Source organism: Leucopleurus acutus (assembly GCF_964270905.1).
Source record: "Leucopleurus acutus genome assembly, chromosome: 5".
Lineage (NCBI taxonomy): Eukaryota > Metazoa > Chordata > Mammalia > Artiodactyla > Delphinidae > Leucopleurus > Leucopleurus acutus.
The window spans coordinates 71,790,839-71,815,799 of record NC_139147.1 but is presented as its reverse complement, the minus strand read 5'-3'; the positions used below and the strand labels follow the sequence as shown (position 1 = coordinate 71,815,799).

Sequence of the window (24,961 nt, the reverse complement as noted above, 5' to 3'; positions counted from 1 at the left end):
TTAAGGTGGAGTGTGTGTGGGGGGGGAGGGGAGTGGGGAGTAGAGGTGTCTCAGCATTTCCCTCCTCCTCTGCCCCAAACCCCCAAGGTGTGAGGGTGCCCTGAGCTCATCCCTAAATACCTGGTACTGAGGAGTCAGTGGATGCTTCAGGTGCCATTGGAATGAGAGGGTGTGCGTGTGGCACCTTGGGGCCTCTGCCGTGGGACTTCCTCCACTAGCAATGTCCTCATCCTGGCACTGGGTGACAGCCCTGCGTGGACACGTGTTGGAGCAGCTCCTGCGGGAGGGAGTGTGGGTACTCGCAGTCTTCTGAGCCCAGAGAGGTCAGCCACAGTGCTCTGCCCGGGGCCGAGCAGTCTTGGGGGCGGGGCGGGTGGAGGTGCAGGCGGGGAGAAGTCCAGGCTGGTGAGAAGAGGCGTGGGCTGCGGAGGGCTGAGGTCTCCCTCCCAGTGCGGATGCGGGGGGCGTGGCTTCCACTGCGGAGAAGAGTGGGATGGGCAGGTTCCCCGGGCCTGAGTGGAGTGCGGAATGGCAGCGCACCAGGGAGCCTGGCAGGTGGGCACATGCTTGGAGCTAGGTGGAAGCTGGGCTGGTGGAAGGAGAGGGGTCTAGAGGGAGGGGTCTCAGGTTGAGTTAGGATGGGGGCTTCTCTTCTGTGAGCTTCTTGGATGGACACCCCCCCTTGTCATGGAGTATGGGGGCCCTTGCGTCCCCAGGACCTGATCGGTGGCTGTGGATCTCTGGGGTCCTGGAGGCGGCCAGGGGCCGAGGGGAGCTGTGGCTCCGTGGTCAGTGAAGGTGCAGCCCCGCACCTGGCTCTCTGGGGGGCAGCCTACGCTTCGGAGAGGCGGCTCCTTGGAATGGAGCCTGTGCACGGGATTGGGGGAGGGGCAGCCGCAGGCCCAGCGGGAGAGACCGCTACCACCAGGCTCTGCTCCCTCGCTCTGGCTGCAGGTGGCAGATACGGGCTGTGGGGTGCGTGCGGGCCCGAGGACTGGGCCTTCCCTTGGCTGAGGTGCTTTAGCGGCCCCGGCCCTCCTTGTTGAGGATGCTCGTGGCCCGGCCCCTCAGGACGCAGGGCAGTGACGCTGCCGGTGCGCTGGAGGGGCGGGGACTGCGGGAGGGCTCTGCTCCCCTCCCGGGCCCTAAAGCCCGGAGTTTGGGTTCCAAGGGTGAAAGATTTGCATATCTGCGTCTAACTGGGGCCGAGGAGGGACAGCAGGTAATAGGGGAAACCTGGGGGATAGCCAGGTAGCCGGGCCCTAGACCGCATCGTCTGCTGGTGAGCTGAGGGGAGCCTTTCAGGAGTGAGGGGTATCTGTGATCCTGGCCCCAGGACAGATCCTGGGGGCTGGGATGCTGGGTAAAGAAGGGTGATGTGTTTGTGTGTGGGGTGGGGCGGGGCGAGTCAGTGGTGGTGAACTCCTGTTGCTGACATCTGCTTCAGTATCTCTGAGTCCTTGGGACCCAATTAAGCTGCCCTTTGGGCTTGCTTCATCGCTGCAGGGGAGCCCCGAAAGCACTGCCAGGATGTGGGTTTAGTCCTTTATGGACACTGAGTCCCTGTGCCCTGGACATTCCCTCTTATTGGCTTTATGAATCTGCGTATTAAGCCAAATGTCCCTGTTTGCTTTGGAAAACATGATCATGGTATTTATGGGTCGGCTTCCCTTCCCCTTGGAGATCAAGCACTTTCTCTCTTGACCAGTAGAGGGCAGTCACTGACAGGACGAAGCGGGGTGGGGGCGGCGGTGCAGAAAGGTGGCTGTTTTCTGGGGCTGGGAGAAGAGGTCTAGGAGCTGGCCTGACCTCTGACCCCTGACCATGCTTTGCTTTTCTCCACAGCCTCCCACAGCTGGATTGCTGAGCAAGCTACTGAGGCTTGTTCTTACCTGATGTGCAAGGGAACAGGCAGGCATGGGGTTCTGGTGGATTTGGGGCACATCTTTCAGGGGGTGGCTATAATTTTCAGTCTGGCCATTCCAATCCAGCAGTCCCCCAACTTGCGGTAGAGGGAATAATCCTGCTTAAATTGTCCCTTGAAGTCAGGTCCCTGGATCTCCTTCAGAAGGGTGCTTTGTGGGAAATAAGCAATAGGCTTCTCTGTGCTGTGGGCATTGTGAGCCAGCGTTTGCGGGAAGGTCAGCTCCAGTGTGACCTTGACCCGACTTCATCTTGTCCATTAGCTCTGATTCCATTCTCAGACTGGTGATTCACTGGCACTGAAGGGAGGCTGCACCTGGCTGGCCTCACAAGCTTTGGGTGGTGGTGGATGACATGACAGGGGGATGGGAAAGAGGACTGATTGCTGGGGGTGTCCCATTTCCCCCCTCCCTGAGTCAGATCTGGAAACGGCTGTCCCTGCAGGCACCTCCCCGCCAGGGAGGTCAAGCACTGAGAGAGAGGCCCTGGAAAGAGCCTGGGATGCTGACTCCCCAAAACTCAACCCCAGCTGCCTACTCCACCAGCCAGCTGGGACTCCCAGAGCTGGTGGCCAGCTGGATAGGGACAAGAGAGCAGTGTGCAAGAAACAGGGGCTCCCTGGGCACGGCTGGGAGGGGGGTGCTGAGGGAGCCTGAGAGGACTTCCTGCAGCTGTCAGGTGTGTCTGGGGGCTGTAGCGAGGGGGGGTGTAAGAGCAGCTGGCGCCCTTGAGGAGGGCCAGAGGGATCACTTGTCAGCTCTAGGAATGTGTAGGTTCCACGGGGGCTTCATGGGGTGACTGCAGTTCCCTCTAGCTGGGGCTGTTGTCTGTGTGTGTAGGTGCTATTCAGGAGACATCCTATGGCCCGGAATCCTCCAGCTTTGGCTGGGGGCATCACAGGGTTTAGGGGCATATTTGTGTGTTTTGAGGGGGCTTTGGATCTTGGCCAGCTGGACTGGGAGATTCTTCCCCCCACCCCGGCTCTTGGCTGGACTGCCCCGCTCTGGCAGGCTGCCGGACTCCTATTTCCGTCGGGCACCAGGGTAACAGGGCCACATTAGGGCCTGAGCCAGGAGACGCCCAGCCAAGGCTGGGACTGGGAGATGGGGGAGGGTCTCCGAAGGGTCTGCCTGCAAGGTCCAGGACCGACTCTCTGGTGTCCAAGCCCCCAGCTCAGGCTGTGCACTAAGCCCTCACAGCCCCAGACAAGCGCGACGGGGGCCTCTTTGTATATTGCTGCCTGATTGACCTGGCCCCCACCCTAAAATCCCAGGGGTTGTCTGCAGCTCTGGGGGCTGGGGTGGAAGCCAGAGACAGGGGCCTTGTGTGCGGGGACGAGGTGGGGGCAGCGCGGGTGGCTGGGAGGAAGAGTCCCCCCATTCCCGCCGCCCTCTTGGCAGTGATTCAGAAAGGTCCTTTTTCAGCCAGTGTCAGAGCTGCTCAGCTGCGGAGGGAGGGGGGAGGGAGGCGGGCTGTCGGGGGAGCCAGGGAGTAGGGCTGGAGCCGTGACCACTGCGCTGGAGAGAAGACAGAGAAACAGGACCGAGGACCCAGGCTGCAGTCAACTGAGAGAAGAACTAACTCTCTCCTGCCAGGGTAGCCAGCTGTGGAAACAGCTGTAGAGCAGAGAATAGGGGACCACCCTATTCTTCTGCTCCATTTCCCACCCCTGGTGTGGGATTTGGGGGGTCTCTGGGGCAGACCTCTGGCCAACTTCACTTCTGGGCAGAACCTGAAATTCAGGAGCTGAGACCACTGCCCACCCCACCTCCCTTGGGCCAGAGCCCCAGTGACCTGGTCAGGGGGTCCAGCTCCGTGGAGATGCCAGCAGCTCGTCGGTTCCCTGGCCTAGAGCTCTCCTTCCCTCTTCTGGCCAGACTCCGGCGGAGACTCTACACAGTGAGTGGGGGGTTGCGGGCGGGAGCTGGACAGACTGAGAGGCAGCCCTGCGCTGAGGGCCAGAGAGCAGGACCGGGCTGCTTGACAGGGGTTCAGGGCCTCCCTGCTCCAGCGGCTGCATTCTTGGTGGCGAGTGTGTCAGGAGAGCGTGTGTGGGAAGTGTGCGTGCCGGCCATGAGAGCCACACGTGTCAGACACAGGTGTGTGGACGGGGCTGTGCTGGGGGCAGCCGCAGCAGTGCTCTGTGCTTCACCGACAAAGACACGGGCTAGAGAAGGGAGGGAGGGGAGGGAGGGGACATGTCCAGGGTCACCCTGGATGGGGTGGTGGAGACCGGACAGGGACCCTGGCTGCTTTCTTCTCACCCAGATCCCAGTGTTCTCTCTAGTCTTCCCCCCCACCACACACACACACCCGCCCCACGCAGAGCAGCCCTGTTCCTGGGGTTGGGGAGCAGGGAGAGGAGGACCCAGCTGAGCAGGGAGATTTGTTAGCTGGTGTTTCATGGGTAAAGGAACAGGGCAGACTGTGCTTTCTAAGCAGCTTCTTCAGGGGAGTGGCCTCTGGGTCTCTCCCAGCCCGGACCACACAGGGCAGGGCTTGGAGCTGTTCTCAGGAGTGGCTGCCTCCTACCCCCAGAAGGGTAGGAATGAGTGGCCTGGAGCCCTGGGATTCGGGGACTGGGGAGGAAGCAGTGGGGATCTTCAGACCACTTGCCCTGGTGGCCAGCCTCTTCTTGGGCTGAGCCGTGTAGGGGGTGGGATCGTTTTGCTCCAGGGATGGAATAGTGATGGCGGAAGTGCTGGCTGGCCTCTCCTGGTCACGCCACAGAGAGACGGGGCCTAGGTTAGTGATTTTCACAGGGCACCTTTGGGGCTTTCTTCTGGAAAGCAGTGGTGCCCTGCCCTCTTAAGTCCACACCCCCTTGTTTGTAACAGATGGCTTTGCTGTGGATAAGTGAGTTAATACAGCTAAGTGCTCAGACCTGTGCCCAGCATGTAGTTAACTGTAGTTGAAGTGTTAGAGTTTTTATTTTTCTTAACTAAAATTAAGAGAAATACAACCTGTTTACTCTGTGTGTGTGTGGTCAGTCGACTTAATGCCTCCTGTAATATAAAGGAGAACCAAAAGGAAATCGATTGTAGCATTTCGTGTATTCTAATACGTCAGTACAATCTGACATTACCAAGCAGTCAGATGCTAAGATCTCAGGTAGAACCAGCACGGCCACATCTACACAAGTGCTGACTGAGAGGAGAGTTTTGAAATAGTAGGGTGGGCTGCCTTCAGTGATATTTTTCTGAACGGTGGACAACTTCTGCTAAGTTCCAAACAAAGCAAAAGGCCAGTTTTCCCTCAGTTTACACAGTAGCTCCATTCCAGGAAAATTCAGTCTGTATTAACACTGTAAACATACTTTCTTGTTCATATGTAAAATGGGATTTGATTTATAATCAGATGATTATAAACAAATTTCTCACCTGCATGAATTAAGTTGTATGGGATTTGGGACAGTGTGTGAGTCCCCCAGCCACCCACTCAGTGCCACTAATGGTCCCCCAACACTGTGACAGCCAAAAATGCCCCCTAGGGGGCTGTACGGCCCTCATGAGAACCATCTGGGTGAAGGGTTAGGGCTTAAAGTTTGGAAACCCCCTTCTGGCCCAGCCACTTTGGTAGAGGAGCCAGGGTTTGAACTGAGGGCTTCTCTTTCCCGGTGGTGGCTCTTTGTACTGCCCTGAGCTGCCTGGGAGAGTCTGAGCTCCTGGCACTGGGTTGGGAACTGTGAGAGCAGGAGGCTCATGCTGGTCCCAGGCTGTGAGCACCTGCTCTCTTAGTGTGACCTGTGATGAGCGCTGGGGGACAAGGCCACCTCCAAGTCAGGAGGAGGGGGTCTTGGGGCAGCTGGCCTTTTCCCTCATCCCTGTCTTCTCCAGTGGGGATTGAACACGGGTCAGGGGCTGGCCAAGCCCTCAGCTCTGACGGGTCTTACTCGGACAAGGATGGGTTTAGTGTAGGGCTGCCTAGTTTTGAGGGTGCCACTGGCTTCTTTCTCTGGGCCCCAGAGGGTGTAACAGGTCTGGTGGCCCCTTGGCTGATTGAGGCCTGCATGTAATTTTGTTTGACCAGCACAGCATACACGTGTGCTTGCATGTGTGTATTTCAAACTTGAATTAGTTGACATAGTTCAAAAGTCAGGAGAAAGATCTAATGTCAAGTGTAAACAAGGAACAGAATGGTGTGGGTAATGGGTGAGTATTTGTGTGGGGAAAAAACAAGTCTGGAAGAACGCGTAAAAGTCATGAATGGCAGCCGACCTTGGGGGTGGGGCCGAGGTGGCCGTGCGGCAAGAGAGGGAGGAGACTTTACGGCTCTCGTGTGCCTTTTGAATATCTTACGTGTGCGTATGGTGCCTTTTCAAAAAAAATTTTAATAGCGAGATTTTACACGTCGATTCAGATTTCTGGTATTTCTTGAAAAAGTTGAAAGCTTTGACCACACTGGGCCAGAGTCTGTTGTGACAGCCGTTGACAGCAGTCTGAAAGCCCGCCCCAGCCTCTGCCGCTCCTTCCCCCTGACCCTCCTGTGGTCCTGGAGGTGTTTGTGTGGTGGCCTGTGGAGGGGTCTTTGGACCTGGGGGGAGGCTCATGCGATGTCAGGCATTGAGAGGAAAGTAGCTAGAGCTCATCTAGTCCCTGTGGGGTCCATCAGGTCTGGGGAGCTCATGGACGGGTCTCAAGGGGCACTGCACCCCCAAAAGTTTTGTAATTAAAACGTTATGAATAAGGATGCATATATTTTCCTGGAGACACACTCGATAGTTTTCATCAGATTCTCAAAGGCCTTGTGACAACAGGAGCGTTGAAGAGCCAGTGGGGAACCGGAGAACAGAGTTTGATCTCAGTTCACTTGGCCATGGATGGCAGATTTGGGGAGTAAGACCCTAACTCCAGGGCCTGGGCTGTGTCCCAACTGCCCTGATTCTACCCTTGTTGCCATAGGAGGAGAACAGGTGGCTACAGGCTCTTCTGTACAGCTGTTTTGGGGAGCAAGAAGGTGGTGTGAGTCCTTCCCCACAGCACATAGTAGGATATGGGTGAGCCCAAGGCAGAGGCGGGGTCGCCTGTTACCTGCCTGCATCCCGTGGTCCCTGAGCCATTCTTCTCTCCCCGCAGAGGCTGGGGAGCAGCAGCATGCAGCCAGAGGAGGGCACAGGCTGGCTGCTGGAGCTGCTGTCCGAGGTGCAGCTGCAGCAGTATTTCCTGCGGCTCCGCGACGACCTCAACGTTACCCGCCTGTCCCACTTTGAGTATGTCAAGAATGAGGACCTGGAGAAGATTGGCATGGGCCGGCCTGGTAGGTGGGGGCATTGGCCTTGCCTGTCGTCGCCCCACTGACCATTTACCTCCTCTGTCCTCAGGATCGGCAACCGCATGGAAGAGCCCTCCCCCCTTTATTCCGTGGGGTGGCAGAGCTGAGAACTCTCACTGCCTGTCCAAGAGCCCCCGCGGTGGGGCAGAGGGGCATCAGTAGATGCTGCACACAGTGAGTGCATGAGAGCAGTTTGCAGTTGTGAAGGTGAATTGGAGTTTGAGGAATCTTACTTAAATTTCCGGCTGCTCAGGATTAACTACACACTCTGTTTTGTTTGTGCAGACATTTCTAGGGTGTATTTCTTCCATATTCTCCTCTTTTATAAATGTAGAATTGAGTCTGTTCTGAACACCAGGGGGGTTAGTGTCTAGAGGTCTGTGGAGAAGGGAAGATAAAATCCTTCAGATGATGGTTTGCTGCTTTTCTCCCCATCTCTCCCTTTCTCTGTCTCTCCTACAAAGATCTATTCTATAAGTTGAACTCTTTTTTTTTTTTTCCTATGTGTTTATCCTGAAAGTAGTGACTATAGCTTCTAGAAGTCACGGTGTTCCTTGTAGAACATTAGAAACTTTTGAGTGCATTCAGCCTGAAATAGCTAAATAAGTAATGATGTGCTAATTTAGACACTGACTTACGCTGCTTTTAGCCTAGAGAGTTGATATCTGATGCCAGTAACATAATAAAATTTTATGGGAGAAAAACTCAAAATTGGGGAAATTCTGTCCGTTACCTTGATTTATTTATTTTTTCTTGAGAGTTGGCATAAGAGCACTACTGTTCAATTTTGGTGGTTAAATACCTCCATCCGGTTCGAGAAGAATTGCCTAGAAGTGGAATGCAGTGACCATCTGGTTAATGGCAGCCCCTGGTTGGTGGGGATGGCTTGTTTCCTTGGTGTCATCGTGCTGGGCAGTGTCTAGTGGTGGACTCCCTCCAGGGTGACTGAGGAAGCCTGCGATGGGCAGCAGCCTCTTGGGGGTGTGAGCGCCTTAACAGCACGGGTTCCCCTTCCTCCCCGCAGGCCAGCGGCGGCTGTGGGAGGCTGTGAAGAGGAGGAAGGCCATGTGCAAACGCAAGTCCTGGATGAGCAAGGTGGGTGGACAGGGAGGGACGTGGGAGGGGTAGCTCACTGGGGCCTCCTCTGGTGTCGTCCTGAGAGCCTTCCCCCACTCCCTGCAGTATAATCTCGCAGTTTGTACAGACCTCCCACCTCCGGGGTCTTATCGGGCAGGGTGCTTGTAGAGCTGCCTGGCTAAGCGTCTGTCTCCGCTGGAGACGGCACTGAGTGGCCTGTGTGTAGCCTTGGCTTCACGTCCCCTCCCGCCAGGCAGTGGTGCCGGGCATGGAACAGGCGCTTGTTGACAAGTGCGCTGTAACTTGAGCCCTCGCTTTGCCTAAGTGTTGGGGCCGGTGTCCAGTGTGGGGCGGTGGGACCGTCTGGACCCAGGACGTCTTTGCTTCCCTCATCCCGCACCTCCCTAGTCTGTGGAAGGTTTCTCTGGTCACCGGGCCCCACTGACAGCTTCCTTCCCTAAGGCCCGCCCCCACCCGGTTGCCCTAATTTGGATCTCTGGAGTGGTGAGTCCCAGGTCTGACTCAGGGGAACTTTGCCCATTGTCTGGAAGACAATGTGAGAGGAAGTGAACCAGCCGGGCCTTCCCCCCACTTCTGGCCTCAGGGCTGGGGAGAGGGGCGGGCAGTGCAGAACAGCTGGATCTGGGATTGGGCCGCAGAGATTTCCTGGCTGTGATCTGGCAAGGGGCTGTCTCTTGGGATCCTGTGGCCTTTTCTGGGGACACTGTCCTGGTCCCTTGCCCAGGTTTTAGGGGAGGATGGGTGTGTTGGGGCGGGCGAAGGCAGGAGGGAAGAGCCACGCGGTGTGCAGGATTCAGGGGGTCTTGGAGCTACCACCGACTCACAGGATGTCCCCGGGCCAGTCGGTTGACCGCTCCAGACTTGAGGCATGTGGCCAGTAAGACAGTGCCAGCCGCACTTGCCCAGCTCACCTCACGGGGCCTTGGGGAGGGTCCCTTGAGAAAAAGCTGTGAAGGACCTTGTCAGCTGAACACTGCTTGCAAATGGAAGGGATGCCAGTTGCTGGGAGGAAGGACAGAGCAGCGGCCAGAAGAGGCCCTCAGACTGGAGACCCCTTCACCCCACACAGACAAGGCTCTGCCGACCTTGGGGGCAGGGACCAACTGGGCAGAGGGTGCCGCCTGAAGCCGAGGCTTTGCATGCCCCGGTAGGGTGGCCAAGTCAAACTGACAGGGCCGCTCTGACCCTCAGGGCTTCCCTCCTGTCCCCTGACCTTTGGCCCCTTCCCTCTCCAGCCCAGGCTGCAGGGTCCTCTCCAACCTTCCTTCTTTCTGAGCCCTCAGCTCTAGGCCTCCCTCCAGAAGCCCAGCTGTCTTCCCAGGCCCTTCCCCGGCAAGGCCTTGCTTCATCTGCACCCCCATACACACTCAGGGTCCAACCTCAGGCTCAAATTATCCTCTCCCCAGGCAGGATGAAGAGCAGCCGACTCCCTGGGGAGGGTGGAGACAGACAGCGCCAAATGGGCAACCCAGAGACGGGGCCAGGGCTAAAAATGGACAGGAGGTGTTTGCGAGGGCCCCTAGGGCTCCTGCCCATCTGCTCGGGTGAGGGGCTGGAGTCTGTGCTGGGTAGGGGTACAGAGCAGGGAGGGGGGCAGAGGTGGTGCCGGCTTTGGGCTATCCCTGACCCCACAGCTGGGGGTGGGACTGCAGCCCGAGGCCACACTGAGGCCGTGGGTGCCCGTGTGGAGGTGTGGTCAGGAGGGGGCGTGGGCCTCCAGCCAGGCCGCCCCCCAGAAGTTTGGCAAAGCCACGACCTGTCTGGCGGCCTCGCCAAGGACCCAGTGGGGCAGGGCTGAATGACTGGCTCTGGGGCCTCAGGGTTCCATCTGGCCCCTGGCTGCCTTCAAACAGGTGTTCAGTGGAAAGCGGCTGGAGGCTGAGTTCCCCCCTCATCACTCTCAGAGCACCTTCCGGAAGACCTCACCCACCCCCGGAGGCCCAGCAGCAGAGGGGTCCCTGCAGAGCCTCACCTGCCTCATTGGGGAGAAGGACCTGCATCTCTTTGAGAAGCTGGGAGATGGCTCCTTTGGCGTGGTGCGCAGGGGCGAGTGGGACGCCCCCTCGGGGAAGACGGTGAGCTCTCTGGGTCCTGTGGGGCGTGGCAGGCCCTGCTCTGCTCTCTGAGACGGATCTGTCCCCTCTGCTGGGATGTGAAGGGGGCTGGGGACAGGTCCAAAGTGGCTCACCCTGGAGTCCGTGCTCAGGGTTAACTAGACACATGTTCCTTTTTTCAGTTATAAAACTAATGATCATAAAAGTTTGGAGACTAAAAAATAAGAAAGACAAAAAAAAGCCTGTAACCCACCACTCAGAGGAAGCAATCAGCATTTACACCTTTTTCCCCTTCAGACATTTTGTTGAATTTCTTTAAGATACAAATTTTAGATACAACTTTTTAACGCTTGCCCTTTCATCTTAGTATTGTATTTAAAAAATTTTCCCCGGAGGTAAAGACAGCGTGTGTGCAGTAAAGCATACAGTTCTTGAGTGTACAGCTCAGTGACTTTTCACATATGCATGGGCCCGTGTGACCACTGCCCAGATTGTGATGTAGAACAGGGGTCCCCAACCCCCGGGCCGTGGACCGGGAGCGGTCCACAGCCTGTTAGGAACCGGGCCACACAGCAGGAGGTGAGTGGTGGGCAATTGAGCGAGCTTCATCTGCCGTTCCCCATCGCTCGCATTAGCGCCTGAACCCTCATATCCAGCCCCGCCCCATCCCAGTCTGTGGAAAAACCGTCTTCCACGAACCCGTCCCTGGGGCCAAAAAGGCTGGGGACCACTGGTGTGGAACATCTCTGTCATCCGAGAAGGCTCCCTCATGCCTCTTCCACTGAGTATCACCTCCCTTCAAGGGAAGCCACTCTTCTGATTTCTGTCACCACAGATTAGTTTTATGGCATTATATTGAAAGCATTTTCCTTCTACACCAGGAACATTTCTTATCATAACATTTTAATATTCCGTCATTGCACTGGTCATTTCTTACCTTGCGGTTGCCACTTAACCTGGGCACTCCTGCAGGAAGGGGAGGCCCGGCTCATGGCTGTTGGGGTAAGCTGCCCTCCCCCTGCCAGGCCACAGGCCCCTGGGACACGCTCACTCACCCAATGAGCAGGTCTGAGGCTGGAGTGGGGAACAGGCTAGCCCGGATCGGAGTGTGGAGGCTGGGGCCTGTCCTGACTCTGCAGTCCCCACTCTGGCCAGGTGAGTGTGGCTGTGAAGTGCCTGAAGCCTGATGTGCTGAGCCAGCCAGAGGCCATGGATGACTTCATCCGGGAGGTCAATGCCATGCACTCGCTTGACCACCGAAACCTCATTCGCCTCTACGGTGTGGTGCTCACGCCGCCCATGAAGATGGTGAGTGCTGTGGGCAGAAGGGGGATGGCGGCAGGGAGGACCCTGTGCCCCTCACCTCCTGCCTGTGCTGTGGTTACTCCCTCCATCCTGACGAAGGTCAGAGGTCCTCCAGATCCTGCTTTGGTCCCCCACCTGATGTGGCAAGGGGGCTCACAGGCCTGCCCCAGTACTGGCCGACCCTGGTGGCCGCTGGAGCTCACTTCCGTCTCTCTGGGTTTGGCTTGTGTTCACCGGCAGAGCGTTGCACCCACAGGAGGGGCCGGTCCCAGAGTTTAGTGTTTGGCATTTGCTAACCTGAGCCTCTTTGGGTTGCTCTTCTGGGCCTCGGTTTCCCATGTTCCCTAGAGGGGAGAGGCTTGGGAAGCTGTAGGATTCCTAGAGGTCCCTGGAGGACAGGCCAGGGAGGAGCATGGAGCACGGCTCTGGCAGGCCTTGAGGGGAGGAGCTGAGGGAGGGGCAGGGCTCAGCCGTGCTTATTCCTCCTTCCTCCTCCGTGGCCTCAGGTGACAGAGCTGGCACCTCTGGGATCGTTGTTGGACCGGCTGCGCAAGCACCAGGGCCACTTCCTCCTGGGTACCCTGAGCCGCTACGCTGTGCAGGTGGCTGAGGGCATGGGCTACCTGGAGTCCAAGCGCTTTATTCACCGTGACCTGGCCGCCCGCAATCTGCTGTTGGCCACCCGTGACCTGGTCAAGATCGGGGACTTTGGGCTGATGCGAGCACTACCCCAGAATGACGACCACTACGTCATGCAGGAGCACCGCAAGGTGCCCTTTGCCTGGTGAGGGGCAGGCGCTGCCGGCTCGCGGGGCCTGGACCACCCGCCCACACCCGGTCCCTACACACCCAGGCTTCAGAGCTTCCAGGGCCTTCCATACACCCACCAGCCCTTGTCTCTTCTGGGCCCGGGGTGCCCTTGCTGTGTGCCCATCCATTCACTTATCCATCCAGTAATTCTCAGGGGCCCACGTGCCAGGTGCTAGGGTGCACAGGGATAAGTGCTGTAGGACACATTAAGGCTTCCTGGAAGACGCAGTTTTAAGCTCCTGAAATACCAGGAGAAGTTAGCCAGGCAGAGACTGGCTGCTAAGCGTGTCCCAGGTAGAGCTGGGGGCAGGCAGGGCCTTGTAGACTGACGAGGGATGTTCACCTGCACACTGGGGTGGTACCTGGCCCTGCCCTGGCCCCTGCGTGAGCTTATCGTGTGCTGAGACCATCATGATCCTCTGCTGTCAGAGGCTCCTGAAGGAGTGTCATCTCCTTGCTTTGGGGTGGGAGGAGTCGGTCCAGTTCTGGTTGCCAGAAAACCCTCTAATCCAGGATGTACGGTCACCCCTAATTAATTACTTAATATCTAGGATGATCACACATCCTGGATCATGCCTGATGTCCTGGAGTAATTAATAGCACCTCCTTTCATACTCAAGCGTCCTGGTTTGAATGGTAAATTATAAGGTCACCTTTTTTTATGCAGCTCTCTTAAAACAATCCTGTGAAGTGAGCAGATTATTGTTATTCCCATTTCACAGATGAGGAACGTGGGGCTTAGAGCTCTTGGGTGACTTTCCCTGGGTCCCACGCCCTTTGAGTGGCAGGGCCAGCTCTCCAGTCCCATGAGGTATCTCTGATTCTCCATCGAGGGCGGCTTCCTCCTCACTCCCCGTGCCTCAGTCCACCGTGGAATGAATACCCTTTGTTAGCTTCCCTGCAGTGCCATTTTTCTTCCTTAACCAAGAGGGAGCTCCAGAGAGTGTGTGGGATGAGGAAAGCGACTGTGACTGTTCCCACCCATTTTGGTTCTTCCCCAGGCCCTATCCAGATTTTCCACCCACACCTTCCTGCTGAAATGACCTAAATCCTAGGATCCTGCCCCAAATCTGGAAATTGTCATCCTCCCACCACAATTAGAAAACAGCCTGAGATCTTATCCCACCCCACTTTTTGCCCCTTCTGGAGCTGCTGACCTTCCTTTCCCTGACATGGGAACATCCTCCTCTCCCCACCCAGGGCCACGCGTGGAAAAAAGACCTGAGCAGAGACAATTTTGTCCAAGTCTGTGCCCCCCGTAGTTAAGAAGTCCTTAACTTCACACTGCGCCCCCAGTACCTACTGTGAACCTGGGCACGCGGGGCAACGGCACACTTGTGCATGAGCATTTGGGGTCCACTGGCGCTGATGCAGGGGGTGGGGGTGCTCTGAGAGGCCTTCTGCTTGACCCCTGCCTCTGCCAGGTGTGCCCCTGAGAGCCTGAAGACTCGCACCTTCTCCCATGCCAGCGACACCTGGATGTTTGGGGTCACGCTGTGGGAGATGTTCACCTATGGCCAGGAGCCCTGGATTGGCCTCAATGGCAGTCAGGTGAGGGGGCTGGGGCTGTGCTCCCCACAGCGTGGCTGGGGGTTGATTTGATCCTTGTCTCCCAACCTGGCCCTGTTGGAACTGGCTCCTACCTGTTGGAATCCCTGTCTCCCTTGCCCTGTGTCTGCCTGACACCCTCAGGTAAGCTGAGCAAAGAGCACGGCCCCCAGTGGTCAGGAACAGGCCGGCCTGGGCTTTTTCGCAGTCCTCCTTTGCCACGGCCCCCTGTTCAGAGGCCCCAGACCTAGGCGTAAGGGTCAGAGGCCCAGGGCGCAGGCAGAGCTCTTCTTTGGGGTAGAGGCATGGCGGCCAGCAGTTCCACCTGTTCCGTGGGCTGTGGGGAAGATGAGCGGTGAAGAGCCAGTGCTCTGCTTTTCCTCAAACTGCACCTCCCCACCACCAGATCCTGCATAAGATTGACAAGGAGGGGGAGCGTCTGCCCCGGCCCGAGGACTGCCCCCAGGACATCTACAATGTCATGGTTCAGTGCTGGGCTCACAAGCCAGAGGACAGACCCACCTTTGTGGCACTGAGAGACTTCCTGCTGGAGGTGAGGGCAGATCTGCCCCCCGGGGGCAGGGGTATAGAGCAGGTGTCAGCCTGAGGTGGTTAGTGACCTGTCTCTGCCCCCAGGCCCAGCCCACTGACATGCGGGCCCTTCAGGACTTTGAGGAACCAGACAAGCTGCACATCCAGATGAACGATGTCATCACCGTCATTGAGGGGAGGTAGGGAGCGCGGGGGCTGTGCCTGCACTGCCGTGAAGGGCGCAGACTGGTTGGGCCTGGGGCCCAGAGCCGGTCTGCTTCTCAGGTCCCCATGGCAACAGCCCCTCTCAGGGCTCCTGCAGCAAGAGGGGGGGGCAGGCCTGGGTCCTCCTGAGTGCTTGGGGTTAAGTATGCAGGTGCGGTGGCTCGCAGGGGGGTTTCCCTGCCTAGCGTCTCCTCTGTCACCCTTTTCCCACCAGGCTCCAGTGCTGGCTCTGTGGGTTGGGGCCTCACTGCCGTAATGGTGGGGTGTAGGAAGTGGAGCAGCCTGGCCTCGGGGCCCAGCTGGGACTCCTGGACATTCCTCCTCTTATCCTCCCCTGCCCCACCTCTTCCCTCTCCTCCCAGGATAAGGACTCTGGACTCCCACCTGGGTGCCCTTCAGTAGCCCCAAGCAGCCCTGCCTCTTCCTGGCAGCCTCTGCCTTCCCAGGGCTCTCCTCCGTCCTCTGCTGGGCCTCCCACCTGGCCATTTTGTCCCCGGGCTGCCCTCACAGGGTCTCTATTCCTGCCCCCTCAATCCCCCTCACACCTGGCAACAAGTGTCTGCCTGCAGGCAGCCTCTCCTGAGTCAGGTCTCCCACCTGGAGCCCCCAAAGTTCAAGCCTGCCTGCTGTGGAGGCCCCCCTACCGCTCAGGCCACCCTCTGTTATCTCATCCCCAGGGTGTCTGAGAAGCTGGTTGCGGTGGGGCAGGCTAGCGGTGCCTTTGGGGTAGGGGGTGAGCACGGAGGACCTGGAAGAGGAGCGAGGCAGAGGAAATCCCCCGCACTCCCAGCCCCTCTGACTCAGAGCTAGGCAGGGACTTCCCACGGAGCCCTTCCTACCTGGACTTCGGGTTGGGGGGTCTGGGACCTTTGGATAAACCTTGTGCCTCATGGGGGGTTGTTGAGAGGGAGTGTTTCTGGGTCTGAGTCAGACTGACAGGGTAGGCCCTGGAGCCCGGGCTGGCTGTGGGGGAGCATGGCCTGCACGTGCTGTGGCCCCAGCATCTCCTCCTCAGGCTGGGGCTCCCCTCACGTTCGGGCCCAGTATCTGTGAATTAAGAATGACATCCTAGCAAGTTGGGCGGGGGGAGGTATGGTTGGGGAGTTAGTGGTGGTGGACAGAAAGCTAGAAAGCTGCTAGGAGAGAAGCCTGGAGGACAGGAAGGAATACGTACTCTGTGGTTTGGCGCTAAGGGGCCAGGGAAGGGAATGCAGGCGTGGCAGTCTGGGGAGCATTCTGGAAATAGGAAGATTAGGCTGGGGGCCCTTCTGGAGGTGCATGGCAGGACCTTCAGCTAGAATCTGAGCCTACAGCCATTCCCACCTCCAGGAGCCAGAGGGCCCTGGACCTGAGCCCTCTTGTGCCCTGTAGTCCCCAGGTCTTTACTTCCCTCATCCCTTGCTCTCAGTAGGGGTGACTCAGGGGCTTTGTGTGTTTCTGGGGCGTTTGTCTCTGGAGCTGGCAACCTGGGTCACCACTGGGGTGAGGCGGGGAACAGGAGGGGAGAGGGGAGCCGCTCCTCCTGGGAGGCCACCGTGGGCGGGCCCTGCCCCGCCCTTTCATCACAGGCTTGGGTTGGCCCATCTGCTGGCTCCACCGCCACTGCCTGCCAGTGTGGGCTTGCTGGGTTCTTCCTCCAGGGCCACCGGCCGACTTGGACCACAGTGCCTGCCGCAGGTCCCTGGAGCTACTCAGGAGGTGGGAGGTGAGGGGCAGGAGGCATGACGGCCGGTGAGGCTTTGGGAGTGGGCCTGTGTGTCGGTGGTACCAGAGCTTTAAATGCCCCCTTGTTTCCTTGGTGCCCCAAGTGTGTGTGTTTGTCTGGCTCTGTCTCCGTGTCTCCGGGTGGGTGGGCTCTGTTCGTGGGTGTCCCTTTGGGTCTGGGTTTGTACGTGTGGGTCTCGGTCTGTTTCTCCATCTTCCTTTAGCAGCCTGGCTCTCAGCTGTCTCGTATCTGTGCTCTTCTGTTAGACTGGGATTTCTTCTTGCAGAAGCTGTCTCCTAGCCAGAGTCCGGAGCACCCTTGCCCCGGCTCTGACTGATTCTTTAGACTCAGGGCTTCTCGGGGTACCAGGCGGCGGGCAGAGAGCGGACACCAGATGTCCTGTGAGCCAAGCTTGCGAGGCTCTGTCTAGACTGTGAGGGACAGATGATGACCACTCTTTTCCAGGGGGTCTTCTTTGGAGGCTGGGATGGCTGACAGAACTTTGATGTTCTGTTTTCACAAACCAGAGAAGGGGGACAGAGATTTTGAAATCCATGTGTAGGTCCTTGGCCTGGCCTGGTCCCTGGAGCCTTTGCTTCCTGCGGTGGGTGGGAGAGGGGGAAGCAAAGGGGGTGTGTTGTCCCTCAGGGCCAGGGGCTGCCGGGGACACCTGGAGAGAAGTGCGTGGGGTGGTGTTTTGAGCAGAATGTTTAAGCCACATTTGTCAGCCATTTCTGGGCTGCCTAAGCCAGAACTGGGATAATGGGCTGAGGTTTCCAGAGGCTGGTCCCCAGGAGAGCTGGGGCAGCCTTCGGTGTTTCCCAGGTGCTGCTTCACATCTTGCCTGTCCCAGGATGCTGTCAGGCAGCCTGCTGGAGGTGCCTGTCTTTGCTGCAGGGACTGTGCCCTCCACTTGCCATGGAGACTCTGGGCTGTTCTTGGAAGGGGAAGGGAGGTGTGGCCAGAGCAGGCTGGGTGGGAAGGGCTGGTCTGGTCCTCTCTGGGCTGCTGGTATCTCCGCCCCAGTGAGCCTTGGAGGGGGACCAGTGGGCAGCGTGATGTAACGTTGGCCATCTCGGGAGTTATAATTGACCCTTGTTGGGAGGAGGCTGCTTCCGTGCTTGGGATGTCATTCCCAAGGGGGTCTTTCTTATACATACTCTGCACTCCCCACTCCCCTTCCCCAGTAGCAAGGGCTGTCGTGCCTCCTGCCCCTCACCTCCCACCTCCTTTTTTGAGACTTGATGTGAGGACTCCCAGCAGCGATAAAGGGAGCCCTTCCTTCTGGGCCTGGCTCTAGCCTTGGCCATCCCTGTAACAGAGAGGTAGGCTTGGCTCTGCTCTTGCTCTCAGAAGTGGGTCCAGAGGAGGCTTCCGAGTGAGGGTCTGTTAGCAAAAGGAAGGGAGCAGAGGGAGTGACCTCCTGCCCATCTGGTCTTGCTTAGAATCCACTGGGAGGGTGTGGTCACGGCATAAACCTGGCCTTGGACGCGAGTCTGTTCCACTCTGCACTGCTTCTCCACCTCAGTTAACGAGCATCTCTGAAGAGGTGTGGAGAGCAGAGTCTAGCGTCCAGCCATGGGCTTGGTGTCTGAGCCTGTTCTGTGGAGGGGCACGTGGGACCCAGGAGGCCCATGGGTGTTGGGTGAGAGCAGCATCGGGGTCTGGGGGCCAGGGGCTCCCCACCCTGCCTCCTCGGCCTCAGCCGGCCTGGGGGTGTGGGGTGTAGGGAGGGGAGACGTTTCTCTCTTTGGAATGGCCCTGCTATTTTTGGATGGGCTTTGTCCCTTCCGGGTGTTGTCCTCTCTTCTTCCTTCCTTTCCTGCCCTTCCCACCCAGGGGGCTGGGTGGTAATCACAGGGTTGCTGTGTCTGTGGTGGCTGGTCAGCAGCCTTGCTGACAAGGAGGCTGGGCTCTCGTCCCTCCCCCTCCACTCCTCTTGGCTCCCCAAGGATTGCTGTGTTTGTGGGGTTCGACATTAGGTCTCTGGGACAGGCTCTTTGGGGGTCACACTGGCCCAGTGGCCACATCACCTCACGGAGGGGGGTCCAGGTGTTCGGGCCTCGCTGCCTCCTTCCAGCCTCCACCTCCCCCAACCCCTCTGGTCTGGCTGCAGCTTGGAGGAAGCCTTTCTTTGTGCTCCCGCTGTGGACAGGTGATGTACAGGCGGGGGGCTGACGGTGAGCGGACGCAGCTTGGCGCCACAGACGTCGGCTGCAGCAGCAGCACGAGGCTGTCACCACCCCTGCCTTAGCCCAGCTTCTGTGCCTGTCCTCAGGTGTGCGTGATCCCAGCAGATGCAGGGGCCTCGTGGCCTGCTGGATTTGGGGCATTGGAAGCGTCCAGGAGGGCGCTCTGTTCTTTCTTGCCCACCTGGCCCGGCTCCCACCCCCACCCCAGGCCTGGACTTAGGCTGTGCCAACAGATTCTGTGTCTGAGGTCAGAGCGAGGGGCTGGTGGTCCCATAGTCCAGCCACGCTGGGAGGCTGGGTTCCCTTCTGGACCCCTTGCTGAAGACAAGAGTGGAGCTCTCCTCCCAAGGAGGTGGATGGGGGCCAGAGTGGGGGTCCCACGGTCCTGGCAGGAGATGGTGGAAGGCACTGGAGATGTGTAAACTGGTGATGTGATAGCGTGGGTTGCCCCAGGTGCTTCCAAAACTTGGAGGGCTGACTGCAGGAGATGGGATTGTGGTAGGAGGGCTTGGCCCCAAGCCCAGTCCTAAGGCCATGGTTCTCCCTTGGGCCGTTGTAGCTCAGAACTCCTGGAACTGGGTTGAAGAGTGAGATCGGGTGGCTAGGAGAGGACTAGGGCTTAGGCCTTGCCAGGCGAGGAGGGAGGCAAGGTGGTATTGTGAGAAGGGCGCTGGCTTCACGGATTAACAACTGGGTTTGAATCCTGGATCTGCTGTACTCTTTCTGGTAACTGTAGGCAAGTCATGTCACTTGTTTGAACCTGTTTCCGTATTTGTAAACTGTAGGAAAAGCTGTCTGACCCACCTAGGGCACTTAGGGTAAGGCTGCGTGCAAATACCAGGCCCTGTACTGAGTGAGTGGCAGGTCCTGGGGGGCTGCTGGGAGGAGGTGGGCTGGTGGCAGGCTACTCTGATCCTGGGCCCTTAGCCCTTGTGCTCCCTTCTGCCAAGGTGGTCAGATACCATGGCTAAAGAGAGCTTGGTGTAAAAAGGGTCCCAGTCCTTGGGACTGTCCCACCACTCCCTGGTGTTCACCATGTCACCTCTGTTGCACAGGGCTGAGAATTACTGGTGGCGTGGGCAGAACACACGGACGCTGTGCGTGGGGCCCTTCCCTCGCAACGTGGTAACCTCTGTGGCCGGCCTGTCAGCCCAGGACATCAGCCAGCCCCTGCAGAACAGCTTCATTCACACAGGGCATGGTGACAGTGACCCCCGGCACTGCTGGGGCTTCCCTGACAGGATCGATGAGTGAGTACTGGCAGGGTCCCGCCTGGGGGCTCCAGGGCCAGCAGCCCCTCTCTGGGCATGCAGGCTCTCCGGGCCTCCAAGGTCCCAGTTACAGCCGTGGGCCAAGGGTCTTGTTCAGCAGCTTTTCCTTGTTGGCAGAACTGGGGTTGGAGCTTCAAAGGATAAATGGCCTCCAGGGTCCACACCTTAAGCCCCCCTGGCAAACTGGCTTTAGGAGAATGGACTTGGGAACAACCTTTGGAAGCAGTTCAGTAGGAAAGCTGCTCATGAGCCCCAGCACGTGGGTGGCAGTTTCCGTGCTCCTGCTGGTAGGACCTGAGTCCTGGAGATGGGAGCTGCTGGCTCAGGCCCAGGGGTGCAAGGTGCAGAAAAAGCTCCCTACGGGGAAACTTCAGAGTGCCCACCTGCCTGCTCACTCTGTACCTGGGAGGGGGGTTCAGCCTCCTTTAAGTGAAAAGACGAGGTCATGGGGTGGGGGGCATCTGGGGAGGATACACAGGAGAATTAGTCACTTCCTGGGGGCCCCGCCCGAGGGTGCCACTTGGAGCTCCTCCTGCTGGGCCTCCGAGCCTCTGTGCTGGCAGCACGGGGCTTCCGGGCAGCGCTCTCCCCTCTGACTTCTGACAGGCTTCTGCCCCGGGGGCGTGGCGCAGCAGGCCCTTCACCCCCTGCCCTGCACACCAGAACGCTGAGCCCTGGGAGGGTGCCCGTCTCTTGCCTCACAGGAGCCAGGCGAGGGCCTGAGAGAGCTGGGGCCGGAGAAGGCAGACACCTTCCAGAAGGCGGCCCGGCACCCTCTGCCCTGCTCCTGGCGTGCCATGGCCAGCCCAGCCCCATTCCTCTGGGCTTTAATCAGCCCCAGTGACTACGTCCCAGATGCTGAGAGTTGGCACAGGGGTTGCAGGTGAATTGGGAGCGTGGCAGTAGCCCGGCCCATACCCTACCTCCTGGCAGTGGGGCAGAAGGATGCCTCCTGTCCACCCTGGCTGGGGCAGTGTGGCCCAGACGCCTCAGGGCCTGGGAGGAGAGAAGAGAGTGTGCCAGCAGGTGGCTGCTGGGCATGGGTTGGGGTGCCTTGGGGTTACAGAGGACCAGCTCTGCCCTTTTGGGGTGTCCTTGGAGCTCCTACAGTCCTAGGTTTTTCAGCCTACAGTCAGGAGTTCTTTCTCTGCCCCCTCTCCACTGTACCCTCCCCTGGTTCCTGCTAGATCTACAGAAGGGAGCTACCAGGGTCAGAAGTCCTGGGCTCCAGGCCTGCGTCTGCAAGGGGCTTGGATGACGTGGTTCTGTCTTCTGCCTGACCCCAGGGGACAGGCCCAGCACCTCCTCCAGGGTGCCCTCACTGCCGCCGCCCCACACCCTTACCCATCTCTGACCTGCGTCTCTCCCCACAGACTGTATCTGGGAAACCCCATGGACCCTCCCGACCTGCTGAGTGTGGAACTGAGCACCTCCAGACCCACCCAGCATCTGGGCAGGGTGAAAAGTAAGGGCCCCCAAGCCCTGGTCCCCTAGTTCATCAGCTGCCCGGGAAGGGATGCTGTCTCCTCAGGCCACCCCGAGCTGGCTGGGTCAGGGCAGCATGGGGACAGCTGTGTCCCTGGCTCCGGCTGGGCGTGGGGCGGACGGCAAGAGGCAGCTGTATCCGCCGAGGTGGGCATCCTCGGTCTGGCCCGCACTGGCCTGCCTGCTCAGCTTCCCTCCTCCCTCCTCCTTCCCGCCGTGCTCAGATCCTGGCTCTCCTCACTCGCCCTAATCCTGCTCTCCTCTCCTGCCAAAACCACCCCACGGGCTCCATCTTGGCCAGGAGCCTCATCCATGTCCCGGATCCAGGGCCTGTCGCTCCGGAACATAGTTTTCCCATCCTGCCTCCCCATTGCTTCCCATTGCTGCTGGGTTTGTACATTCACTTGCCCCTTTTCACATCTCTCTCTCTCTCTCTCTCTCCCCCCCTCCCCCCTCCACACTCTGCCCTCTTGTCTGACTCTGTCTCCCCTCCCTTGTCCTTGCTCTGCCCCCTCTACTCTCCGCATGACCTTTCTCGCAGGGGAACCTCCACCTCGCCCTCCTCAGCCTGCCATCTTCACTCAGAGTAAGTGGGGCTGCTCTTGGTGCCTTGGCCCCCGCCCCCGCCCCCTCTCTCCTCTCATTTCTCTCCTCCTGGAAGGTACAGAGCCCCAGCTGGCCGGGGTGGGAGGGGAAGTGGGTGTGTGCTGTGAGCTTTTGCCGCTGACCTGGCCCGGCATGCCTGCCTCTCCCCCAACCCCCAAAAGCCTGGGCTTCGGGAACAAGAGTGTGGTCCTGGCACCCACTCTGCCACCGTCCGCCGTTGCCTGGCCCTGCCTCACTTCCTTTGGGACCTGCAGAGGCCGTGTCTGGGCTTTATGCCAGTTGATCAGGAGCTCTGTCCTCTCTAAGGATAGCTCCTATTGCCCTTGATGGTGGGAGATGGCCCATAGCCCCCTGCCTGCACTAATGGTGTGCCGTAATGGGGTAGGGATTACTAACCAGGGCTCAGGAGCCGGGGTATATGGGATCTTGTGTTGATGGAGGGGTGTCAGGCAGGCAGGTGTGGGGTGTTCTTGCTCTAGCTGAAATGGAGGGAGGGGCTCGCCAGGCCCCATAGAGGGCTGCCAACCACCGGCGCAGGTTCTGCCCTCCTGTTGAATGGGGTCTGGGTGTGCAGAGAATTCTGGCGGCTGAGGGCTGACCTCTGGGGGAATTGGGAGTGGGGAGTTGGTGGGCTGTCTTCCCCACACCCCACCTTTCCCATCGGCCTGCCTGACGCCGCCTCCCTGTTGGGGTCTACCTTCCATCGCAGAACCAACCTACGACCCTGTGAGTGAGGACCAAGACCCCCTGTCCAGCGACTTCAAGAGGCTGGGCCTGCGGAAGCCAGGACTGCCCCGTGGGCTGTGGCTCGCGAAGCCCTCTGCCCGGGTGCCGGGCACCAAAGCGGGCCGCGGGAGCAGTGAGGTCACGCTCATCGACTTCGGTGAGGAGCCCGTGGTCCCGGCCCCACGGCCCTGTGCGCCCTCACTGGCGCAGCTGGCCATGGATGCCTGCTCCTTGCTGGACAAGACCCCGCCGCAGAGCCCCTCGCGGGCCCTGCCCCGGCCCCTGCATCCCACGCCGGTGGTGGACTGGGATGCGCGCCCGCTGCCCCCGCCTCCTGCCTACGATGACGTGGCCCAGGATGAGGATGACTTTGAGGTCTGCTCCATCAACAGCACGCTCATGAGTGCAGGGCTCTCTGCTGGGCCCAGTCAGGGCGAGACCAATTACGCCTTTGTGCCTGAGCCGGCGCGGCTCTTCCCTGCCCTGGAGGACAACCTGTTCCTCCCGCCTCAGGGTGGGGGCAAGCCGCCCAACTCAGCCCAGACCGCAGAGATCTTCCAGGCGCTGCAGCAGGAGTGCATGCGGCAGCTACAGGTCCCGGCCGGCTCTCTGGTCCCCTCGCCAAGCCCGGTGGGCGACGACAAGCCCCAGGTGCCCCCCCGTGTGCCCATCCCCCCGAGGCCCACACGCCCACGTGGGGAGCTGTCTCCAGCCCCCTCGGGCGAGGAGGAGATGGGGCGGTGGCCTGGACCTGCCTCCCCTCCCCGGGTACCACCCCGGGAGCCCCTGTCCCCACAAGGCTCCAGGACCCCCAGCCCCTTGGTGCCACGCGGCAGCTCCCCGCTGCCACCCCGGCTCTCCAGCTCACCTGGGAAGACCATGCCCACCACCCAGAGCTTCGCCTCAGACCCCAAGTATGCGACACCCCAGGTGATCCAGGCACCTGGCCCCCGGGCTGGCCCCTGCATCTTACCCATCGTCCGTGATGGCAAGAAGGTCAGCAGCACCCACTACTACCTGCTGCCTGAGCGCCCACCCTACCTGGAGCGCTACCAGCGCTTCCTGCGTGAGACCCGGAGCCCCGAAGAGCCGACCCCCATGCCTGTGCCCCTGCTGCTGCCCCCTCCCGGCATCTCAGCTCCTGCTGCCCCCACTGCCACCGTTCGACCAATGCCTCAGGCTGCCCCAGACCCCAAGGCTAACTTCTCCACCAACACCAGCAACTCAGGGGCCCAGCTGCCAGCCCTGAGGGCCACTGCTCGGCTGCCACAGAGGGGCTGCCCCGGGGACGGGCCAGAGGCTGGACGGCCAGCAGAGAAGATCCAGATGGTGAGTAGTGGGCCAGGCTAACAGGGTGAGGAGGGGCAGAGGCCCGAGGGACCCAGAGGAAGGGGCCCGAGTGGTGCTGACGGGTGGGTGGGTGTGCCCAGCTGCAGGCCATGGTGCATGGGGTGACCACAGAGGAGTGCCAGGCGGCCCTGCAGAGCCACAGCTGGAGCGTGCAGAGGGCTGCCCAGTATCTGAAGGTACCACCACCTCCTGCCCACTCTGGCTTTCAGGGACCCTGAAGACTGGTTCTGCGGCTCTCCTCCAACCCTCCCGCTCCCTGCCCCCACCCTCACTCTCCTCTGTCCCGCCCTGGTCCAGCACCCCTTGGCCCCAGTGTGTCCCACGGCACCACCCTCTGCTCCTCAGGTGGAGCAGCTCTTTGGTTTGGGTCTGCGGCCGCGAGGCGAGTGCCACAAAGTGCTGGAGATGTTCGACTGGAACTTGGAGCAGGCTGGCTGCCACCTGCTGGGCTCCTGCGGCCCAGCCCACCACAAGTGAGCAGACCTTGCCCCAGCCACCTTCCTGTCCCCGGGGTGTCCTGGAGTAGTCACTCTGGGAAAAGCCAACAGCTCACAGCCACACACGGCCAGACACAGGGCTCCAGGCGGGAGGGGGGAAAGGGGTCCCGATCCCGGGACACAGACAGTTCTCGGAGAAAACAGCTTCTCCTAAGCATGTTTATCTAGACTTCACAGGCGCTTTGTTCGACCGAGCCAATGAGTAAAAGGAATTGGAGCCTCTCTGGTTGCAGGGGGCTTGCTTCCGACCGGGCTCCGGTGAGCAGCAGTTTGGGATCCAGTGGATTAAACAAATCTCTCTCACCTCTTCGTTTCCTATTTCAGTTTAAAGCAACAAAGATTTAATGCCTTTCTAAAGGAATGT

At 59.4% G+C, this 24,961-nt stretch overlaps 1 protein-coding gene across 4 annotated transcripts; it reads left to right on the top strand.

Moving 5' to 3' along the window:
• Positions 1 to 3,744: 3,744 nt before the first annotated feature.
• Positions 3,745 to 24,577, top strand: TNK2 (tyrosine kinase non receptor 2; the record flags this gene model as incomplete). 4 transcript variants are annotated; one of them, XM_082839347.1, is made up of 15 exons in its annotated part: positions 3,745 to 3,822; positions 6,999 to 7,179; positions 8,219 to 8,289; positions 10,146 to 10,367; positions 11,502 to 11,654; positions 12,158 to 12,435; positions 13,886 to 14,012; positions 14,416 to 14,562; positions 14,646 to 14,740; positions 19,718 to 19,912; positions 21,307 to 21,398; positions 21,960 to 22,004; positions 22,734 to 24,079; positions 24,181 to 24,276; positions 24,446 to 24,577. In XM_082839347.1, 15 exons carry the CDS (start codon positions 3,745 to 3,747, stop codon positions 24,575 to 24,577), a joined length of 3,258 nt encoding a protein of 1,085 aa, XP_082695473.1. The 4 variants fall into 4 exon arrangements, with proteins under 4 accessions (XP_082695473.1, XP_082695474.1, XP_082695475.1 ...); XM_082839348.1 differs by lacking the exon at positions 21,960 to 22,004; XM_082839349.1 differs by lacking the exon at positions 24,181 to 24,276.
• Between the last annotated feature and the right edge of the window lie 384 nt (positions 24,578 to 24,961).